The 22,945-nt window shown below is 36.9% G+C and overlaps 1 protein-coding gene across 2 annotated transcripts in view; it reads left to right on the forward strand.

Annotated features, from left to right (window-relative positions):
* QSER1 (glutamine and serine rich 1) overlaps nucleotides 1-17,535 on the forward strand; it is a 44,286-nt gene extending 26,751 nt beyond the window's left edge. For both annotated transcript variants that reach the window (XM_030273387.4, XM_072929445.1), the window contains exons 5-13: nucleotides 1,038-1,333; nucleotides 2,383-2,499; nucleotides 3,115-3,248; nucleotides 4,556-4,767; nucleotides 6,335-6,472; nucleotides 7,793-7,890; nucleotides 11,618-11,770; nucleotides 12,820-12,915; nucleotides 13,480-17,535. In XM_030273387.4, coding sequence (XP_030129247.4) covers nucleotides 1,038-1,333; nucleotides 2,383-2,499; nucleotides 3,115-3,248; nucleotides 4,556-4,767; nucleotides 6,335-6,472; nucleotides 7,793-7,890; nucleotides 11,618-11,770; nucleotides 12,820-12,915; nucleotides 13,480-13,620 — 1,385 coding nt within the window. In that variant the 3' untranslated portion in view covers nucleotides 13,621-17,535. The remainder of the gene's footprint in view (nucleotides 1-1,037; nucleotides 1,334-2,382; nucleotides 2,500-3,114; nucleotides 3,249-4,555; nucleotides 4,768-6,334; nucleotides 6,473-7,792; nucleotides 7,891-11,617; nucleotides 11,771-12,819; nucleotides 12,916-13,479) is intronic.
* The last annotated feature ends 5,410 nt before the right edge of the window (nucleotides 17,536-22,945 follow it).

A 22,945-nucleotide genomic window follows, 5' to 3' on the forward strand; every position in this document is an offset into this window, starting at 1 on the left:
TTGCAGTAATGTGAGGTGATGTATCTGGAAGAACATATTTCACATTTCAAGTTAACAATTTTATTGAATGGATTTAATGAATCTTCACTTAGTTGGTATATAGCTTTTGTATTGACACATTAATTTGACATTTAACTCATTTGTTTGGAGTCACTTTTGTTAAAGTTATTTTGTTAATGTTACATTATCTTTTATATAATTTTTTAAGTGAAAAAGTCAACAATTAGCAGTGATTGTAACAAAACTGTGAAGCAGTTTAAGTATCCTGAGTGATATTAGTAATTGTGTTAATATAACTTGATTTCTTTTAGATCAGCAAGTCAACATTAAATATGCATAGAAGACTGTAAAGTAATATCTAAAAAGGATTCTAATTTTTTTCAGGTGGGAAAGAATAATTTTGAAAGGTGGGACTTCTCTTTGGCTCTTTGGAATAGAGGAGGAAAGGAATGTTCTTTTCCCTTCTTTGTTTTGTATCATCAGTTCTCATTGCTCACCTCTGTTAATATTAAAAGTCATTAGGCTATTGCTAAAGTTTTAATCTGGAACTTCCAGTTACATTATCACAAAATATTAATTGTAAGTGTCCAAAAGTCACACAGAAAGTTTTCATATTTCATGTATATTTCTTTCTGCAATCCAATTTCAAAAGACTTACCGGCAGATAACAAGATTCAGTGTTGTAATAATAACAATACTGTTGTATTTAGTTATTGTCACAAAGTATAACAGTATTACCTGGTGATCAGGTCTGCAACTGTCAAATTGTTTTCCAAAGCATTCAGTTTTGTTAATTCCAGATGCTAACAGATGTAGCAGTTTAATACAAACAGAGGTATATTAGCTACAATGTTCTGGTTTTGTTTAAGATTTAGTTGTGGTCAAGTACTGCTTCTATTTTAACTCCTAGAACAGGTGTTTTTTCCTAGAATAGTTGCTTTTAATATAAATTGTAACAGAAAAGAAGAAAAACCTAGCTCCATATTACAATGCTAATCCTCAATAATTTAACTGAAATTTGGATTTTTTTCCTTCAGAAGCTGAAAAAGTGACAGTTGTTACTGCTGCTGCCTCCACCACCAGCACTGCAGCAAAACAGGAATCTCCACAGACAACTGCTCCTGTAGGCAATGTGCAGGAGAAAATGAATCCAGCTGACCCCTTAAAAGTAGCTCAACAGGATGCTGTGACTTCAGAACAATTGGCAAAAATGCAGGAGACTGTTGCAATAGAAGGATGTACTGATGAGGAGAATATGGACAGTGAAGGAGAGGGGATGTACAGGGAACGTGACGAATTTGTAGTGAAGATTGAAGATATAGAGACACTAAAGGTAATCTGAATATTTGCTGGGGGGGAAACTCAGCACAAAACCCTTGCATATGAATTTAGCCTCAAGGAACTACCAGAAGAGGAAAGGCTGCAGATTAATTTTCACTTTCTATTCTGTTATTCCCTGACTGCTGCCAAAATGCCTTAAAGGTGTCTTTCTAGCGCAGATTACAAACATGTTTTGAATGTACATGACCCATTTTATGCTACATACATAATAAAGTAAATCTGTGTGCTGGTAACCTCCGTTAGAACTTGGAATTACCTACTTTAATATTAAAAAGCATAAATTTTTCAAAGGGACTTGAATACTTCTGGGGTTTTTTAAAGATAGGAGTAGACTTTCAAGTGTAACTTTGCAAAAGAACTTGAATGGAATTGTCTTCTGGGTTTTTTTTAAGAGGTTCTGATTTGTTTTTCAATAAGAAATTATTGCTATAAGCAACCAGTACAACTCTTCACATGAGTTTATGTGAATTTCCTTGTTGTCTTTGATTGTTTGGTTTGGTTTTGTTGCTTGACCATTTCAATTCTTCTGCATGTTAACCTTTCCTTTTGTTCCTATCATAGCCAGCAATATTCTTACTCTTAGAAAATTCCTAATATTTTCGATTACTTGTCTCTGTGCTCATCCTCTTTAGCTGCAGTTTTAAATTAAGTAATGCAGCTTTGTCACATAAGACAAGTGTTATCAGTTTAAAATATTCCCTTGTCACTTATAAAATGGATTAAGGTATGTTAGGAGAAATTTTGAATTTTAAGTTTGTCAGTTCAGGAGTCATGAAAAAGTAATCAGTGTTTGACTACATTTTCCAAAAAGCTTATTTGAGTTAGTAGTTTGTTTGTAGGATCTACAGAAAATTCTCATTCAACTGATAATTACAAATTTGCCTTGATGCAAACAGGATTTAATAATTATGGTGTTGGAATTTTAAATTACGTATTTCCATTTTATTGTTGGGTAACTTCCTCAAAAAACGTGATGCACAAACACATTTCTGAAAGAAAAATAAGCACTGTTTTTAGCAAACAATTTTTATGTTTTTCCAGGTTGCTTTGCAGACTGGAAAAGAGCCCCCAGCTATCTGGAAAGTACAGAAGGCTTTATTGCAGAAGTTTGTTCCTGAAGTGCGTGACGGACACAGAGAGTTTGCTGCTACTAACAGTGTGAGTCCTTAAAATTCCTTGGGAAGCCTCATGGGAGCTGCTTTCCTTCATGCCAGGCTAGAAAACTAAATAGAATGTGATTCTGGCATACATGCTTAGCAATCATCCTAGAGGGGAAAGCCCCCTCCAACACAAACTCTCCCTAAAGACATCTGTGGAGTGATTTTTCTGCTTTCCAACGTGGGGTCTTTGCTGTCATTTTGGCTGTGTAAGGAACAAGCTTTCCTGACCAGAATAAAACCAGTGGAAAAAAGCTTTTGAATCAACTGCTTTCTGCAATAGGAGTGATACAGAGAGGATACAATTTTAACAGGCAGCCTTTTGCCAGGCAGATAATGCTTTTGGGATAACACATATGAAGAATAAGATAAAGGGAGAAAAAGAAGCCCAGAGTACCTTCCCTTACCATATTGTCTTCAGTTTTAATTATTATCTGGAAATCTGATGGAGAATTTTGTTTAAATTATAGATGCTGTAGAGTGGCTTGTTGTTGTATTTAAACATGGGGGAATTTAAACTGATTTTTTTTCTTTAGGATTGATATTTTTACTTGTTAAAACTGACAAATTTTACTTAACATAAACAGTTGTGGTTTGGGGTTTTTTTTCCTTTTAGTATCTTGGGTACTTTGGGGATGCAAAGACAAAGTACAAACGAGTGTATGTGAAGTTTGTTGAAAATGCAAACAAAAAGGAATACGTCAGAGTATGCTCAAAAAAACCACGAATCAAGCCTGTCCAGTCAGCAAGGTATTTTATTTCAATTTGTTTTTCATTTTGCCATATTATTTTCATATTAAGAACACACCTGTTTAAATAAACAGAAGTTATAGCTTTTTCAAGAATATTCATTGTGCTTTAATATGGAAACTGAGAACTGTCTGGTTTGCTTTAAGAAATTAAATATAAATTACTGCCTTGTCTTCCCTACTCTATTCTGTTCCATAATCAGTTATTTTGGAGGTGTTAGGGTTCTCCATGCTATTTCTATGTCATCCTTTGCCCTACAAGCCTGCTAGTGTAGTGATTTTAATTTTCTCTGTGTTGTTTTCTCATATCATGTGGACTTTGCTAATTAGATAGTTTTTTCTGGATTGCTTTAATGACCATTCTGTCCTGGTATGCTGGAAGTGCCATGCTTTCTTCAAAACACTGGGAAGTAAATTTAAAAACAGATGTTCATGACAGTGCTCTTCATTCAGGAAAACAGTGGAGTTTTAATTCTAGTTTGCTCTCAAAAAAAGCAGTGCCATCGGATAATCAATTTTATGAAATAATCCTGTTCTACTAAATATAGCTAGGATTTTGATGCTCCCTTTTTTTTGGGCTGTAGAGGACTGTTCCAGTACCTGTTCTTCCAGTGCTCTGAAGCAACCCCCTCTTTTAACAAAACATGATTGTGATGAGCTTGTTATGCTTCTACTGTTCTCTCAACACTGCTTTTGGCTTTTCTTTCTGTTTGTACTTCATGTTGTAATTCTGGAGAAATCAGTCAGATCCCACCTCTGTGTGTTTCACTGAGCTCATTAAGGGAGGTCTTTCAGCCTCCTCCTTTGAGGCAGATTTTCCGTTGCTCTCATCCTTCTACTGTCTGTTGTCTCCATCCATTGTGGTTTGAAGTCTCCATTTCTGACATATGTCTAGAATTATTCTCAGTGTTCCAGAAGACACTGACAATGACTCTGCTGTACATATCACTGCGTTCCCACATTGACAAAACTATTCTCTAGCACTTCCCAAGACTGTATTCCCTGCCATGCTCTCAAAACTGTATTGTGTTATCAGTCCTAAAGTACAAAACTTTGTGTTTCTGAATTAACATTCCTGTTTGCTTCCTATTTTGAGGGGTGGGAAGAGAAAGGCATTGTTTGGTCAAGTATTATTTCAAAAATATAGTAGTATATAAAATAGGTATGACCTAATAACCAGTTACAGTGAAATAAGTACATATAATCAGTGGGGAGTATATTCTGGTTAAATAAGATTATAGCTATTTTATTACTGCCAAAACTTGTGTGGTAATTATATTCATAAACATTCTCCTCATAATATTGCAGGACTATTCACTGCAAACCTAGTAATAGCAACATCAAACCCCCTGATCCACCAACACCAAAACCAGCAGCAACAAAAGTCTCTTCTGTGAAACCCAAAGCTAAACAGCCAAAGGTAAAGGCTGAACCACCACCAAAGAAAAGGAAAAAGTGGAAAGAAGAATTTTCATCTTCCCAGTCTGATTCTTCACCTGAGGCCCAGAGTGAAGAAGATGGTGAGTGAGATACCATTGCTGGCGCCTAGGCCCTTTTAAACTTAACTGAGAAGAGTATTATAAAATTACATTTCTTGATCTTGCACATTTTTCTGTACAAGCCTCAGAAACAAAATATAAAATCCCATACCATGCTCTGCAAAATGAGTTCCTTAAAATTTCTCAGTTGCTGTTGGTGTATAAGCAAATGTGTACAGTTTAATTTATTTCAAATGTAGTTTATCTACATAAATATATATTTTACCACTTGCTGTCTGTGATGGGTGCAATTGTAGGAGAAGAAGCCAATTTGATTTTTAAATACATCTTAAGAATGAGATTCTTCATTAGTTTTCCATTGCAACTGAACGTCATGTCTAAAATACCATTCCTGTAGTGTTTGCCTGCGTGCAGATGTGGGCAGAATTCAGATGCTGCTGTTGTTTTTTCAGAAGCCAAGGAGAAAAAGCAGTTGACTTTTTGGCTGCTCCATTGCTTGTCTGAATGCCAGCTGTTCAAATGTAGCCTGCTGAGCAGATTTGCTATTAAGACATTCATAGAACATTGAAATTCAATGTTTGCAGGAACTCTCCAGAAGAAAAAGGGATTTCTGAAGTTCACAGTGTTTATGGGGTTACCTGTGGTAGCAGATTCACAGTGCATTTTGCAGGGTTCCGTTTCCTGTATGTTTAAAGCAAAGCTTTGTATTGCTCATACTTTCTTATTGCTGCATTTCTAAAGCATCCTGGTGACTTTTAAATATAGATACACTATCACTGGTGTACTGGCACACTGCCTCTGTGAGAACATCACCTTTCAAATCTTTTTCAAGCAAACTTGCCCAAGTAACACTGTCCATATTTAAGACCTCAAGTAACCTGGTGGTTCTGGTAATCCCTGAGGAAGTTTAACAGCCTTGCTGGCTGAATCACTGCAAAATCCTGGTGTCAGACATACAGCCTACAAAAAGCTGCAGAATGCTTACTAGTACTGATGGCTATTCCGTATGCATGTTAAAATTGCCATCTATGAAAAAATAAAAGCTTCCTCAGAGTAAGCATAAGTATGCCTGTATTGCTACATTGATAAATTTTTTTTTTACCTTTTTTTTTTCTTTTGAGTTTAAAAATTAGATGTGATTGACTTCAGTGGTATGCAGGCTCCTAAGTGACACTAATATTCAGAAATTCTTCTTCCTGTTGGATGAGTTCAAATTTTGTAATTTTGGGGAGGTACTTGCCTTGAAGTGAAAATTAGGGCACTTAGGGGGCGCTTCATTTGACTGAAGTTATGAATTATCCTGTTTCTCTTGACTTTCATCTACAATACTAGGAAAATGTTTAAATTCCTTAAAATATAATCTAAATGCTGACAGTTAAAACATTGAACCATTTGTACCATATTTGGTGTCTGCCTCTGTTTTTGATGTGTGGGTAGTTCATTGCAATTGACTGCACTGAGTTTTCATCTCGTGGGGTACCAGTAGGGGTCACTTGTGTTTTAAGAAAGAAACCTTCAGTTTTGAAAAACACAAGTGTTTCTAGGATATTGAAGGGGAAAAAATCATTCTATCCTGATCACTTTTCAGAGGTTGTACCTCCAGCTCCACTCGTTACTCGCTTTTTGAATACCAGAGCTATGAAAGAGACTTTCAAGAGCTACATGGAATTGCTTGTTAGCATTGCCTTGGATCCAGACACAATGCAAGCCTTGGAAAAGAGCAATGGTACAGTATGTTTGACATTTGTGTGTTCTTACTAGATGTTATGATTATTAATCAGTAAAGCAAGTGTTCTTTTAAAAAAAAACCCACAAACCTAACAAAATTCAAGTTACATAACCTCATTTGAAGAATCTACACGTGTTATGTGTATATGTAGATTTTTGCATTATCTCTTTGAACAATCAAAGTAACTTGGTAATATTGTTTTATCTTTTTTTCTGCATTGGAATTTTGCTGTGAATGTCAGAATTGAGCTATTTGTTCCTACAGGTACTGTACTTCAAACCTTAGCAAACATTATTTAAAATTACAGGATTTCCAGTGTGTTTGCTTTCTTATGAAGAAATAGGCATATAACTATAAGTAGATATGATTCCTCCTACTATTAAAACTTTGACTTTTTAAATTCTGAAATCTTGAAATCCTGATCAAAGAAAATGATATTAATGTACGCTTTTTCTTTGAAGACAAAATATTTGGATCTGTTTATCCTAGTAGACTCCAGGGTACAAGTCAAAACTCCTATTTCTCAAAATTTAGTAATACACTCATGTTCAAAGATAAAGGTTCCAAAAGATAAATCGTTTCATGTATTATTTAGCTGCAAGCTGTTATTTTGTACAATATTCTCTTTGCCTGTGTTTAAAAAAAAAAAGTCATTTCTAGCCTCTCCTCTTCTGCCTCTCTTGATTTGAGTGTGCATCAGTGCTTATCTCAAGACTTCAGATCCATGCATTATGTCAGTAGTCCCACTAAAATCAAAGTAATTGACTTTATAAATTAAATGCTCCATACTGAGCTGTAAGTTTTCATTGCTGGCCACATGCCTAAGTTCAGCTTTATATTGTGCAAGTCACAGTGGTTTATCAGATAACATTTATCAGTAAGCGCTTTCCTCAAATTTTTTGTAATAAATGCCAGCAGGACCATTTCTTGTAAAATGGAATAACAAATGTCAAAACCACAAACTTGTCTTCATAAAACTGCCAGCTGTATTGCACAGAAGAGGATTATCTAGGAATTGGTGTAACATTGTCTTCACATTTTATGTTCTGCATTGCTCTATCTTAATTTTTCCTTGCAGCAAAGGAAAGTCAGAGAAGGAGCAGGATTTAAGTCAGGAATTAAACTTCATGCTATCTCCACCAGCTTAGTGGGTTGATAAAAAAAAATCTCACATTTGAAATTAGATTATGTGCTAATTGCTTTGTTTTTTACTTTTCACATTGTATATTAATGGATCAAAGTATAGCATGAGTATGAATCTCATTATTGTGCATCTCTTAATAATCAACTGTTGTGGGTTTTTAATGTGTCTTTTAGATGAGCTACTTTTGCCTCACATGAGAAAGATTGATGGAATGCTGAATGACAACAGGAAAAGGCTGCTTTCCAAATTACGCTTGGATCACGCTTTCAAGGTATTCTCTTTCAAATTCTAGGCTTTGAAAAAAACATGGTGGTTTGGGTAAATCACTGAATTCATGCCATGCAGGCACAGCTTAAAACCCATTTGTAACAGAAGTTAATATGGATTTGCAAGAGATGCTATACATTTAGTGCTTGTATGTGGCACTTGGAGAACATTTTGGGATGGAGGAGTTTATACTGCAAAAGTAAAGTTCTAGTTTTACTCTCCATGCTTTCTGGTTTGTTCTCAAGCATTTTTTCCTTTAAGCTTTTCAAGTTTGCCAAAAGAAAATCTGTTTCCTGTCCTTCTAGAGCTTTTGGTTAAGTGACTGTATTGCCTAAAAATAAACTTTTACATGAAATAGCTATGCTGTGGAGCAGATGTCTGAACCTCTTTGAAGTAGAGAACATGATCAGAGGAGTTTAAAACCAGGACAGAGGGATGCAAGAACAACTCATTTGTGTGCTCTTTCATGTATCTTCAGCATGGAAGGCTGAGAAAAGTGTGGATAACAAGCCCATATTACAGCAGCTTTGACGTGGTAATAAAAAAACAGGTCTGGATGTGGCCAGGAAAGAGAGAAGCCGTACCATCTCAGTAGAGAGAAGGTAAACAGGAGGATAATCACTGTGCTTCCTACTGTTCCCCCCACCCTCCAAGCAGCAATGCAGAGCTCACAAGTGCAGGAAGGTGATTTCCACTCATGGAGTCATGTAGGTTAGAAAAGATCAATTCCAGCTGTTAATTCAGCATTGCCAAGTCCCCCACTAAACCGTGACCCAAAGTGCCACCAGATCTGCTGCACGTGTTTCAGAGACCTCCAGGGCTGGTGACTCCACCACTTCCCGGGCAGCCTGATCCAGTACTTCACAACCTTCCTGGTGAAGAAATCTTTCATAATATCCACTCTAAATCTCCCATTGCCTCTTGTCTTACTGTTTGGGAATAAGACAGTCTTTTGTCAGAGTCTATAATCAGACTGATGATTTGTTCTTTTAACAGTTTTGAGGCCAACAACAGTAAAGCAGGCCTGACTATAAACCCCATCACCAAACTTGCTTTTTGCCTCTCTTTCCCTGACCCCCTTTCCTCTGTACTGTCCCACAGCACAGAGACACTTGGACAATGAGTGCTGTTCTTTGTACTGCTGTGAGCTTATGTTTGAGAACTAGGTGAGGAGGGAGATAATAACAGATTTGAAAGTTCTGCTTTTTCCATCATGAAACCTTTTCCCCCATTCCATTTCTGGTAAATTTTGTGGGACATAAGGTGGCTTTGTTTCAGGGAAGTGACCACCATCAACCAGAGAAACAGCTGTAATTCACACGATTCTTGAACTTTTAAAATGTTAGTTATGCTGTTTTCCCAACAGCTGAGCAATTTGTACCTACTTGAACAGAACTGCTTGTGGCTTCCTCCTTACAGTAAAAACGTCCAGAGAGGGCTGTATAACCAATAGCCTCAGAGAGGTAGCATGTGTTAACCCTCCATTTCTGTTTTTCTGTTGTGGTAAGAATTTTGTGTTAGTGGTTATTTATATAGATACCTCTTTTTGACTTGTCTGTGCAGAGAATATAGACCAGTTAAGGGAAGATACAAATTTGTAGACTTGCAGTTACATTCACAGTACACAAAAAGTGAGAGGTAGTCACACTTGACTTGTTCCTAGTTTAAGTGGGAAAAGCTACTACAATTCTCTGTAATACCAACATGTAATTAAGCTGGAGTTCATTGTGAATACAATAGCTTTGCTGTTCACTTAGCAGATTATGTATCATAATTCTAAAGTTAACTTCAGACTGTATTCCATCATATCTGAAAGATGTTAATGGAGTTAATGGATGTAAGGAAGGGATCTGCTTGTGATGTCATCTGCAGGATAGAAAACCTTTTCTGTTTTTCTTCTGATGTGACAATGCCAACTTGTGCCACCCTTGGGTCAATGTCTTGGAAAAAAATGAAATGCCTACTTGTCATCGTAAGTGCTTGGGTTGGTTAGGAAAATGTTGGATGCTCTGTAAGATACAGGATGTTTCTGTTCCACCTCTAATGAAATAATCAGTTCAGATATTAGGGTTGAGTGAAGCACTGAAGAAAGCAATAAGTTAAAAGTATCATTTGTCGTTCACTGATATCATACAGTTTGAATGTTTTTATTGTACTGCATTGATGGGCATGGATGAATTTAATACTGTTTTTCCACTGAATGCAGTTAATATGGAATATGTTAGCACTGTATTACAAACCAAAGCAGACACTGAAGTTAGCAGTCAGTGTTTTGTAGTTTTGCCTGTAATATTTTTCATAGTTTTAACAGTTTATTGCATCCTTTGGATAATAGTTGTTAGAAACAAAATTATGAAATATTATTGTTGCTTTAGTTGAAGCTCAGTAACTGAAGCATCTCAGCTGAATTGTGTAAACTTTATTTGAAAACAATTGTGTGTCTCATGCTCCCAAAGATGCAGTAATCACCAGTATTTACTTCTTCATTCCAGTTCACATTTGTCAGGTGTAGGTCAGTGGTGTGGCCATGGAACTGTTCTGGTTCTTAGAAATTCTCCAGAGGAAGCCAGAAGTGGCCAGAGCCCCTTGACACTCCAGATCAGCCTTGAGGAAGGCTGTTATAGTGGATAGCAAAACCAAATAATTCAAACCTGTGTCAGTTGTTCCACTTTGAAAGGCTTGCAAGAACTGGATATGGACAGATTGGCTGGTCAAGGTTACTGCTACTGGTCAAGGTTAACTGTGCAGGAGATTTAATAGCTGTTTACTGAGAGGTTTGATTAATAAAGTAAAAAATGTGTGATATGAATAAAGAGCTAATAAATTACAGGCAGGGGAGGTTGTTGTAGTCAGGTACTGTTTGTTAAAAGAAAATATAAAAATTGAGTCAACTTCATATTTAACCCAGTTAGTCACAGTAATGTCCTTAAGCTGCAGCTTTTATTAATTTTTCCATATGTGTATTTTTCTGCTTCATACTGGAGTGTAATACAAAGATGCATGTTTATTTAATGTGAAACTTTTTTTTCAGGGCCAGATTATGTAGCATAGCAGGACTATTTCAAAGCAGCTACTAAGATAATGCTGTATTTGTTCAACAAAATTGTATTCAAATTTACTCAAGCAAATAATGTAGAATTGAAGCTGACAGAAATGCAGTTCATTCTCATGAGTTAAAATGTCTTCAACTTGTACTTTTTTGAACCAGCCTTCTATTTCACTCTGCATAAGCTTTTCTCCCTTACAGATCTGATGACATGCAATTAGTTTGTAATTTGCAAAATCTGGGACAAAATCTATGGAGATACTTAGGCATCCAATCCCCACATGCCTGACTATGCATTAAATACTTTAAAATCTTCAAGTAACTTATCCTTAGAAATTCTTGGGTAGAAATGGAATGGAAAGCAATTTAGAAGTTAAAAATTGCCCCATGGAGCTTTTTTCCCTCTCTCTTTCTAGTGAGAGAATCACAGATGTTAACCTGATGTAGAGTGAAAGGATCTGCTGGTCTTGAAAAATTACAATAGTCAGGAACAGGTGGTTGTGCTTTCCAAGCCAGATTTGGTTGTATAATCTGATAAAGACACTTTATCAGGTCTTTGTGGAAGAATAAATGTTTTCCTAATAGGCTGCACTCTAATATTTTCAAAATAAAAAGGCCATTTTTTAATCAATGTCGCCATTCTTGATTTTTTCATAATCCTTTGTCTTTATATGCTCTGTTCAAGAACGCTTTGGAAAACTTTCCTGAACTGACAGTGGTCACTCGGGACTCCAAGACAAAGTGTGGAGGGGCATCTGTGTCTAAGATCAAAATGAATGGTAAAGCTTACAACAAGAAAACACTGAGGGCTTCTAAATCAACCACTAAATCAGCACAGGTGAGTGTTCACAGGGTTTGTTGCTGGCACCATCTGACTTGTGCTATGATAACCATATTTATATAAAACACTGCTGGTTTGGTTGGTTGATCAAAATATAAAATCTTTGAGAGAGGTGCTTTTTCTGTAACAAGGAAATGTTAAAAACCAACATTTAAAGGAGTACATTAAATCATTATTATAATTAATATGTGAAATGTAGTTTGTCAGCTTCCTGGGCTGTTGCTGGAGCAGCAAAAATTTGCTTTCACCATTGCTGCTGTAGATCATAATAAGTCATATAATAATGATGTATATAATAATCATAATACAGTTTCTTACACTTGCTGCAAAGTAAATGATACAATAGCTTCTAGATCAAATATTTAATAAAAATAGTGTTAACCCTGTAAAATCTGAGATCAGATAACACTTCTTAAAAATTGAGTTCTATCTTGTTCCATTCCTCATTTTCAATGGCAAAATGAAGCTGTATATCTTAAATTTTTAAAAAATGGAAGAATTTTGAGAAGCACACATTGTTTATTTCATAGACTTTCTGGGGAACACTCTAACTAGATTTGGCTTGCTTAGCCTTATCTCCTTGCAGTAAATAGGGCTTGGCAAATGACCTGTACCTATAGCTCACACACTCGTATTTCTTGCCAAATTAGCCTAATTTTTAGGTAAGTACAAATCCTTTTTCTCAAGCACAAAGTCTGTGTCTTTTCCTATTATAGCCATCAGTCTGGTAGAATAATGGTTAAACTTTGGTAGATCTTGGAGTACTTCTGGAGAAGGGGGTGCCTTACCCGTTTTGGGTTTGCAGTGCATTCAGGATGACTGAAAGCATTCTCACACCTGGTTTTGATAAAACAACATGGGAAGTGGAGATAGGAAATAATTATGATATAAGGGGAATCACAGTTTGCCAGATATGTCACAATAATGATTTGGATGAAGCACTCCATTTCTGAATTGAGCTAAAAAAATTGTTTACAGAAGAAAATGTCTGTCATGTCTCCTAGTAAATAACATGAATTTTCCTAAAATAATTGTTCTTTTTGCAGGAGTTTACAGTAGATCCAGAAAAAATACAGTTGTATTCTTTGTATCACTCACTCCATCATTACAAATATCACATATATCTTACATGTAAAGAGGAGGTAAGTATTGCTCTCATTCTTTGCATTCATTGAGGGAATTGAGTCCAACCTGGGAGGTTGTTCTCTCATTCTTGGTAAAGGAGTATGGATTGAGGCCTCCTATTTTAATTAATTTGGCAAACAAAGGCTACACTGACCACGTGGGTTGCCCCTAATGGGAGCTGCTGCTTAGAAGACTCAGATGTGAGGCTTGCAAGGTTTGTGGGATTCCCTGAAGAGTTCTTCACTGTTATCCAAAATAAACAAAACAAATGTTATCAGTGTATTTAACTCCTTGGATCTAAAAGGTTTTTTTTGGTCTTAGAACACCGTGCCTTTATTTCTTCTGCAAATCCTTGCTGGGAATATTTCAGGTAGCAGAAATACAAGAGTTGAGCTCTGGCTTAGTTGTTAAGAAATGCATTTTGGGGGGCATTACCCTTGTTTTTAAAACGTAAAGATTTTCTAGCAGAGAAGGTTCATATTTAACTGCAGATTTGTATAAAAATAAAAACTCTCCAATTCTGGCAGGCTAATGTGTGTGTGTGTGCATCTCTGTCCCCCTCCTTCTTTTTTTTAAAATAGATTTCTTCTGTTCAGAAGACGAGTGCAGATCTAGGCCAGGAAGAGATCGTGCAGCTGTGCATGAAAAACATAAAATGGGTGGAGGATCTTTTTGAAAAGTTTGGTGAACTCTTGAATCGTGTCCAGCAGAAATGCTCCTAACAAAAATGTATCCCAAATCCCACATTTTTCTACGGCACTAACCTGATGGAACAGAAAGCTCAGAGAGAGGCTCTGATTTCTTTTACAATGCCAGACTGCATTCTTGTTTGTAGCCATTTTTATTTCTCTTTATGGAACTTTGTGCCTTGGCTCGTGCTAAGGAAAAGTGATGCTGCCAAGGAAATCAGTCCTTTGGAGATGGAACTAAACATAAACCTAACCACATTTTTAACCTGAAGAGTTATTTTCGATTTTGTAAACTCTTGGATAATTTAGTTTTATTTTCAGATATGTTTTTGACAAGTCATGAAGCATGCACTACATATACTTTTTTCTTTTTTATTGCTCAACAGATAACACTTAAAATACTACAGATTTTTCCATCCCTAAGTGAGAGAAAAGTCAGCATTGGGGCGAACTACTTTTTACATGTCTGGCACCAAATTTAGAGTTTTGTACATTTTGTGAACAGAGCTGGAGTGACATCAGTTTCTGCATACCTATATTGCCATCATAAAATCCAGAAATTTCATTATGCTTTATGGACTCCTTTTACTATTGTCATGTTCAGGAGACTGAACATGGAGTTGGTGCAATCCTATGACTGCTTTTGTGTCAAATTATATTGTAATGAAAGACAATGACCTTAACTATTTTCCCTGTTTTGAAGAAAAAAATATTTTCCTTTATACTGTGGTTTTTTTTTTCTTTTGGAAAAAAAAAACAATTGTACATTTTATCTCACTAATAGTTGTATTTTTCACAGAGGAAATATTGTGGTTAAAGTTGTTACATGTATCTTTGTAATACACTTTCCATTGTTTTCAGTAAATCCTATTCATTTATATGTTGATTTTATATTGTAAACTATGTATCTGGAGGTAACCCTTTTGTTTATACAGGTTTGCTTCAGTGTTAACCAGAATAATGCATAATGCATACTAGACTAGTTTTGCTTTAAGTGTAGTTGTGTTAGACACTGCAATTATTTTCTGGTATGTAAAAATAAATTTCTTACTAAACTAGCACTTGATTAACTGAGAGTTTAAATGAAGAGCTACTACACTTTATCTTGGTCAGCAAAGATTGTTGATTGAAAATAGACTATATGCAGTGTTAAACACAGCTTACATAATTGTTTGTAGAACTGGCAGTTGCAGAGCTGTTCTCTTTTTGGTGCCTTTCAAGTCTTCAGACATCTTTGTAGCTTTTCTCCCCCCTCCAGGTTGTTAACACTTAGTAGTGCCACTAGTCACACTCAGACAATGAATGTAATGGGCTCTAATCAGGAGAACATTTTCTTTAAATTTGCCAATAGAATGCCTTACTGAGTCATTCAGAATGGAGATGTACTCTACTGGCATCCTAAAAATAAGTCATGTTGGTCTTTTTTCAGATAATGTCGAAATTCCTTTATCCTTTTACTGCCATTTAGTGCCTTAATTTCAGCCAAGAGAGCAGGGTTCACTATTAATTGGCCAAATGAAGTAATGTTCATTGCCATGTGACCTTTCCCCCATGTTTTGATCCTATTTAGTTTTTAAATATTCATTAGACCGTAGAACTATAAAGAGTTTAATGAATAGATGTGAAAATGAAATTATTTGATCTTGAGTAAGCAAATAGAGGTTTGAATATTAAAGTATGTACAGAATTTTAGCTGGTTAGATTTAGAACCTCATAGGATATTTACCATATTTCCAAAGCTTTTCATCCTTAAAAAGCAATAATTCTCCTTTACAATTTGTGTGCAGACTGCGATGAACAGAAATGGGTACGTGCCCTTGCCTTTTTTAAAGCCTCTTCCTCATGGTTTTGCTTTAAAAAGGGAGGTCACTGTCGTGTTAATGAGACATATTGCTATGTCTGCAATTATCAAGGAGAGGAGGTGGGTTTGGGGTTAGGCAGAATGTGCAGATTGTTAGAGCAATCATGGGGCTAATTAATTCCCAGGGTAAAAAGAGGGGTAGCTGTGAGGGTAAGGAATTTCTATGGTTTCAGTCCTGCTGGGTCTGGTCGGAGCTCGAGTTTATAGGGTGAAACCAAACAGCAGAGTTACCAGCCTTGGCAGCAATCTGATAAAATGATTTTTAATGTAAATGTGCACACTGGAGTAGAAATGTGCCTGGTACACTCTTCAATCTCGAGTGGGCATTCCCAAATTTACATCCCTTACTGGGATAGCTGGCAGTGGCTGTAGGCTCATCAGAGGGAGTTACTTGCCCAGGCAGAGTTCTGTTACAGTTTGGAAATTCCTAGTCATTGGTTTTAAAAATCATTAGGATACAGGCTGAGGGAACAATGGAATCAGCTCCTTGATGATGTAGTAAAGAGCTGGTCTGACTTTGTCTCTCTCACACCCCTTCCTAATGAAGCAGCAAGTTGAGAGAGTTCTCTGTGCTTTCTAGAACATTACCACTACTGTGTACTTACTCTGGGTTTTCTAATCTAGAAGTAGCTTTAGAAAGCTGCTTTCAGTCCTTAGAAGCTGAAAAAAGAGCAATGAGAGGCTTTTGGAGTAGCTTGTCCCTGTTTAAAAATAAAGTCATTTTAGCAACAACCATTAAAAAAAAAAAAGGGGGGGGTGGGCCAGGATGCTCTGCACTGCCATAGAAAGTGACCTGGCTTATTTTTGGCTGTTTTGTTGTTTTGTTCCCAAGGCCAGTTAAACAAGCACTGTGCCTGTAGAAGACAGGAAAAACTTGTCTTATAATAAATAAGAATAAAAGTAACTGTCCCAGACTATTAAAGATTAACACAATGAAGCTTCCATCTTTGTCTTGGGGCACAGAAATGGCGGCTGGATTATTAATTTGCAAAACCAGAATAAGTAAAAGCATGAATCTCTTGAGTGTGTTGAAGGGTCATAAATAAAAGCAAAGCTTTGTTAGTAGGATTGAAGAGGTTTATTTATACTGAAGCAAACTTAATGAAAAAGTCAATGTACAAATTACTTTTTTTGCACAAATACTTTCTTTTGTTACATTTTAGATAATGAAGTCTGTGCCCACACTTCAGATTTTTTCCCCTTGGAATAACAGTGAGGTCTTCATCCCTTAATATGACAGTGGAAATTGAGCACTGATTTGACTGCAAGAGAAGATGCACTAGGAAGGAACAAAGCCCTCCTTAGACTATGAATTAGCAAAATAGGAATGAAACAAATTGCCTAATCAGTTATTTGGCTTTTAATTCCACTATTCTTTCCTTTAGTGTGGCATCCCAATTTACACTGGGTTTGGTTTCATTCAAATTCAGCATTGCTCTTAAAGGCAGGTTTGCTTTGAGATGCTACTCCCAAAGTTTTGCTAGCAAAAAATCAGACACAAAATTGGATTGAGAAATTGTTTCTGAAAACAGCTAAGGACTTTTTAGGGTCTTTGAGGTTTGTGGCATGTATTGTATTCATATCTTGTCAAAATGAAATACTACTTTTTAAAAAGTCAGATCTTACAGGCTGTCTTCCAAGTAAATGATTCCCATAGGATATATTTTAAATATTATTTAAATATTTACTACTATTTAAAACAATATAAAAGCAGAAAAGCTAATACTATGGGTCACAAAATGTCAGTGTGTCATCAACCATTTCTTATTTCGTTGCCAGCACTTGACATTTGGTCTCTCTTACCCTATTATGAACCTGTGCATTTCACAGTGCACATTCTGCCATATTTTATTATTTAAGCTAATATTAACATGACATTGGTAATAAATGCATGTTTTTCTGCATATCTGTTCTACATATGGCAAAAATGAAGCTAGGGCTAATTAAGAGACACTATGCATATTCTTAGTCCAGATTTTCAGGTGGTCCATAATACAATGTATGGAAATGTGAAAAAGGACAGTTTTGTACCATTCATGATGTTATTAACTAAACCCATTAAAGTGAAAACACTTTTTAAACAAAAACCTTATAATGCTTAGTCATTTGTTATTAAAATATTAAGTCTCGAAAAGTTAAGATTGTTGGAAACAAATTGGCAATTTGGAATTTTTCCTTTATTTTCTGCTTGAAACATGAAAAAATACAGGTGTAGGATTTGAGGGTGGTTTTTTTTTATTATGTTGCCTGAACTGAGCATGTCTGGATGATCTGGATTTTTTTAGTTCTGGGTTCTAAATGTTCTGAATTAATTTGTGCAATACAGCTGCCAGACCTGAAACTGCTGTGGTAAGTGAGGAGCCAGGCTGTTGGGGTAAGAGTTTTGGTATTTTTCCCCTCCCAGCTACAAGGAATTACCCTGCATATCCTTAGCACTGCTCTTCCCTCACACCGAGGGCTGAACCCCCACCCCATGCTGTGGATATTGTCCATAAGATCCACAGCAGCCCTTCTCTGGGCAACTTGTTTGCAGAAAAAGGAGATTCTGGAGACTGGAATAGTTTTTTTTTAAATGACCTTCTTTATAAACTTCTTCCCAAACCAAGATAATTATAAAATGAATCATTCTCCCATTAATTGATTGTTGTTTTCTCCAAAAGATACTTTGGGAAGCAGGTAGGCAGAGAATGTCCTGTTGCAGTCCTGAAGATTTCAATGCTGTGTTTCAGAAACAACTTTTAATTTCTGAAGGTTTAAAAAAAAAAAAAAGAAAAAAGAAAAAGCAAGGCAAGAAGCTGAATGCACACAGCTTTTTAAAAAAGAAAAGCAGCTTCTACTATCAGCAGCTTGTGGGTAAGTATCTTAGGCAATCAAAATTACTTGCTCTGTATTAGCTATTTGCCTTTTCCATAGGTAACCAAACAAATCCTTTTCATTTCTAGAAACTGAAGAAAACCATATTAAATTTTTTTCTCATTTGATCTCTTGATCTCTTGATTCTCTTACAAGAATACAGCACTAAATACAGAGAACAAGCTATTTATAAAATAGAAAAAATAAGTGGTGAGTCAGGGAAGACAGCAAACAACATTTCAGGGCTGTACTCTCTCATTTGTCCTGAGTGTGTCTTGGGTTTTTGCTTTTAAAACTTCCACTGGGCATTTTCTTTTCTTTGTGTCTGCTTAATTTTGGTTGGTTTTGTTGGGGTTATTTTCAGCTACCTGATGCCCAAGTGGTAGAAGAAAGCAGCAGTAACAGCAGAGCTCATGAGCAGGACTGAAGGAGCAGCTAAGGTCCTTCATTTTATAGTTCAATTTATGACTAAATGAAGTCTTTATTTATATGTGTGATTTGAAATTGTAAATTATATAATTGGGAATACATGTTGTATCCTTCTCAGACTCCCAGAACATGTGATAGCAAGACCTTTTAAGTAAAATTATATTGATTTGCATCATCTTTTCCTTTCTAACTGTGTGGCTGCTAGTGTGATTTGTCCATGCATTATTTATGTATCAGATATTTTTGCTATGGCAACAGCAGGTAAGTGATATGATAATTGAATAAAAGCTGGGGCATCAGTGTTTTATTATGTGGTTAGGTCAAATGGTCAGCTTGTTCAAAGCTCTGGGAGAATGAGGATTTAGAGCTCTTCCCTAAGTAAAGCAGCTTTGGTGGCTTCTGAAACTGTTCTGAAAAGAGGGAACCCAGGACATCCCTCTGGCTGCCCTGGCTGTCTCGAGACCCTGGCAGGGGGCTTGGAGACCTTGGCACGAAGTCAAAAACATTTCCGGCTTTGATTTTAGCCTGTGGGAAAAACTGCCAACTTTGTGTGAAGATTTACAGGTCGCAAGAGTTTGAGTTAATATAACACAGGTTGAAAAAGTGAAATTTTGGGGTTTTTTAGAATGGGTTTCAGGAGGCAAGATTGAGGAATTTGGGTGTGTCTTGTCCTTCTTCTTCTTGCCCTCCATCTCTCACTGTGATGGTGACACTTTCTAACATGGGTGATAAGTATTGCGAATTAATCGTAAATAAAGTGCATGTAGTTCATAGTATAAAATGTAAACACTGCCCTAGAGGGCAAACAGAATGCCATGGCTCCCTTGCTAGATAGAGCTTAGCAGGTCAGAGAAATAATGTTATAGATAAGGAAAAACAAACAACCTTGAGAAGCAAAACCGACGCATCTGGACTTCTTGTTTGGCTGCAGGGCTGAGAGGAAAAGACTTTTTATGATCTCAGGGTCATCTTGACCACAGAACCCTGAGATGAAACCTCCCAGATTTTTGTTGTTGGTCAGAATGCAGAAATTCCTGTCCCTACAGCTTTCCTAACAAACAACAGTAAGGGAACACTTATTTGTTTCAGTGCAGCAACTTTGTTTAGAGGTAGTTTGACCACAGACAATGGACTTTGCACTGGAGGAGTTGAAGAGAGTGCTCACGTGTTGTGTGGGAATCCAAGTGTTAGAATTCTGGAACCAGCTGCCTCAAATAAATCCCAGCCACCAGGGAACAAGAAATGCTTGGCCAGGGACTGTCACTTTCTCTTTGACATGAATTGTACAAGTTCCCTTTGAGTTTAGTGGGGTAATAAAATTATTCAGGATGCTTCTGGGGACATTTTCCTATCCTAAACCTGGCAAAATATGGCATAATTGAGTTAGGTGGCCTCAGCACATTGTACAGTAGTATAAAAGGTAAATTATAGATTCCTGCTTCTGGCATACATAAACAATAAGCCTGATTCTCTGCCCTAGAGCATATATGATATCCAGCTGTTTTCTAAGAAATTCAAAACAAATGGTCAAAATCAAGAATTCAGTCTTGCTCAGCAAATCCATTTAGAGTTCTCACTTTTCTCCTCCCTCACCCATCAGCTCCTGCTGTCCCATTAAGCTGGTGCCTCTAGTGAGTGCTTGTGGGATCATGCCCTTTTCTGACCCAGAGATGGGGCACACTGAGAAGCATTTTAAAAACTTTAATTCCATTCTCAGTCTTATGTGAAGGGTGAGACAATACAAATGTTATAATTCACACCATCACAATCAGAAACTATTTCCTAATTACAATACAAGTGTTTCTTAACTTATCAACTTTTACTACACCATACCATAAGTACCTTAAAACCAATCATCTAAAATGACCCCTTCTAAGTCCTACAATAATACATCTTTCAGAGTTCTGTTTCTCTAAATTTTCTAGTCTTATTTGTAAAACCATCTTTTGAAACTCTTTTCTAACTCCATTTCTCTCTCAACAATGTCTGTCCTGTTCCATAACGTTTCTAAGTCAACATTTCTTACCTCAAAGTTTACATACAGATACATACTGTGTGAGCCTTCTGTCAAACTTTAAGAATTCTCTACAAATTCATTTCTCACGAGTGCTCACTGTGGGAGGAGGAACATGGAACTTGTCCCACTGTGAAGTTTCCACCTCACGGTGCTTCAGGTGGACCTCACTGCTCCTTCGGGCTCTCCAGAGCTATGAACTGGTGAGAGCTGCTCCCCTAATTCTGACCTCACCTAAAGCCCTTTCAGTAGTAATTTGGGTTTGTGATGCAAAATTGTGGAGGTCAGCAGAAATGGCCCCTCCCAGCTGGGCACAGAGTGACTCCTGCTGTCTGAATTATTCACAGTGTCTGATGGCACTTGCTCATTCTGGCTGAGCAGGTTTCTGGCATGCAGAGGACACTGAGCCTTCACTGTTCTGAGAGGAATCTTTGCATGCTAAATATTTTTCTTTACCAGCCAGGTTCATGGCTTGATCGGGGCTATAAAATTGTTGGGAGAGGTTTTCTGTATAGTGAAAAAAAAAAAAAAAATTAACATGGACAATCTATGAATAATTAATTAAATATAGGTATTTAAATTTTCTAGTCAATGTGTCATAGCTTGACATACATACATGTGTCATAGTTTGACAATATTGTAACAGTGTAAATAATATGCTTTTCTTAGAAGTTAGAAATTTCTTACTGATTTTAGTAACTTATAGGTTCTTTAAATGCTGACAGGTGGCAAATTCTTAGTTAAAAGTCTGCAGCTGAAATTTGCTTATGATATTAGTAAATTAATGTTCTGTGTATGCTTTGGACCTAAAATGTTAGGACAATTATATTCTTTGGATCTTCTACGTTGATCTAGATATATTACAAGTAGAAATACAAAGACAAAACTTATTAATGTATATTCCAGGATCTCTTTACTACACAGGAGCCCATACCTGAGACAGAAGTGTAATGTTTGCTTAGTAACTGTAATCCAGACAGCAGTGCCAGGACCCCTGTGCCAGGATTCGTTTACAGCATGTAATCGTGCTTGAAGTCCCAGGAAACCTCCACTAGAGGGAAAAGCAGGAAAATCCACTTAAGACAAATTCTTTTTTCTTTATTAAGACTGAGAAATGGGACTTGTGACATCACAAGTTGTGTTTGTGGTGAGGTTGCACTGTTCTCACTTCCTGGCCGTGAGCCACCTCGAGGACCGGTGTGTGCCAGCTGCTGTGGCTCCTCCTGGAGTGTGGGAAATGGATTTGTAGAGAGCTCTAGGTCAAGAAAAGAGTATTGTCCAACAAACGGGACAATACTCTTAACCTAGAGATGGGGCAACTGAGAAGTTTTAAAAAACTTTAATTCTAGTTTTAGTCTTATCACAAATGTGAGACAATACAGATGTTATAATTCACGCTATCACAATTAGCAGCTATTTTCTAATTACAATACACTAGAAGTGTTTCTTAACCTACCAGTTTTTTACTACACCATGCGGTAAATGTGTTGAAACTAACAATCTAAAACTACTCCTTGTAAGTCTTACTACAATACATCTTTTATAGTTCTATTTCTCTAAATTTTCTAGTCTTATTTGTAAAACTATCTTTTGAAACTCTTTTCTAACTCCATTTCTCTCTCAACAATATCTATCCTATTCCATAACGTTTCTAAGTCAACATTTCTTAACTCAAAGTTTACATACAAATACATACTGTGTAAGCCTTCTCTCAAGCCCTAAAAGCTCTCTGCAAATCCACGCCTGTTGTATTGTGTTTTTAAGTTTGATGTTTTGTACCAGTTCTGTAATGGTCCATCCCTTTACCCCCCATTTCCCCCATGGCTTTACCCTGAACTGCCCCTTCCCTTGTGTGCCAATCCCTCCTCCTTCCCTGATGTCAATCTCCCCCCAGTTTGCTGGATCATTCCCCTGTCTCCTCCCTGGTGCCTTGTCCATCACTCGACTCCTCATCCCACTCATCCAGAACCTTCCACAAAGGGCATTGAGTGATTGGATGGGGTCCAGGGGTCTCTCCTTCCCACCTCCCCTATTGAATTCCCCACGTGTCTGTCTCCCCACCTCCCAGTCCCCGGAATATTCCCTTTGGTGGCTGGGTGATCTCCCCCCGTGTTTCCAGCCCCGTTTATGTTGTGCTGCACAGCCCAGGCTGGGCCTGGTTCCCCTGGGCTGTGGATCACCCTGGAGCTCTCCTCGATAAA

This window comes from Taeniopygia guttata, chromosome 5, assembly GCF_048771995.1.
Source record: "Taeniopygia guttata chromosome 5, bTaeGut7.mat, whole genome shotgun sequence".
NCBI lineage: Eukaryota > Metazoa > Chordata > Aves > Passeriformes > Estrildidae > Taeniopygia > Taeniopygia guttata.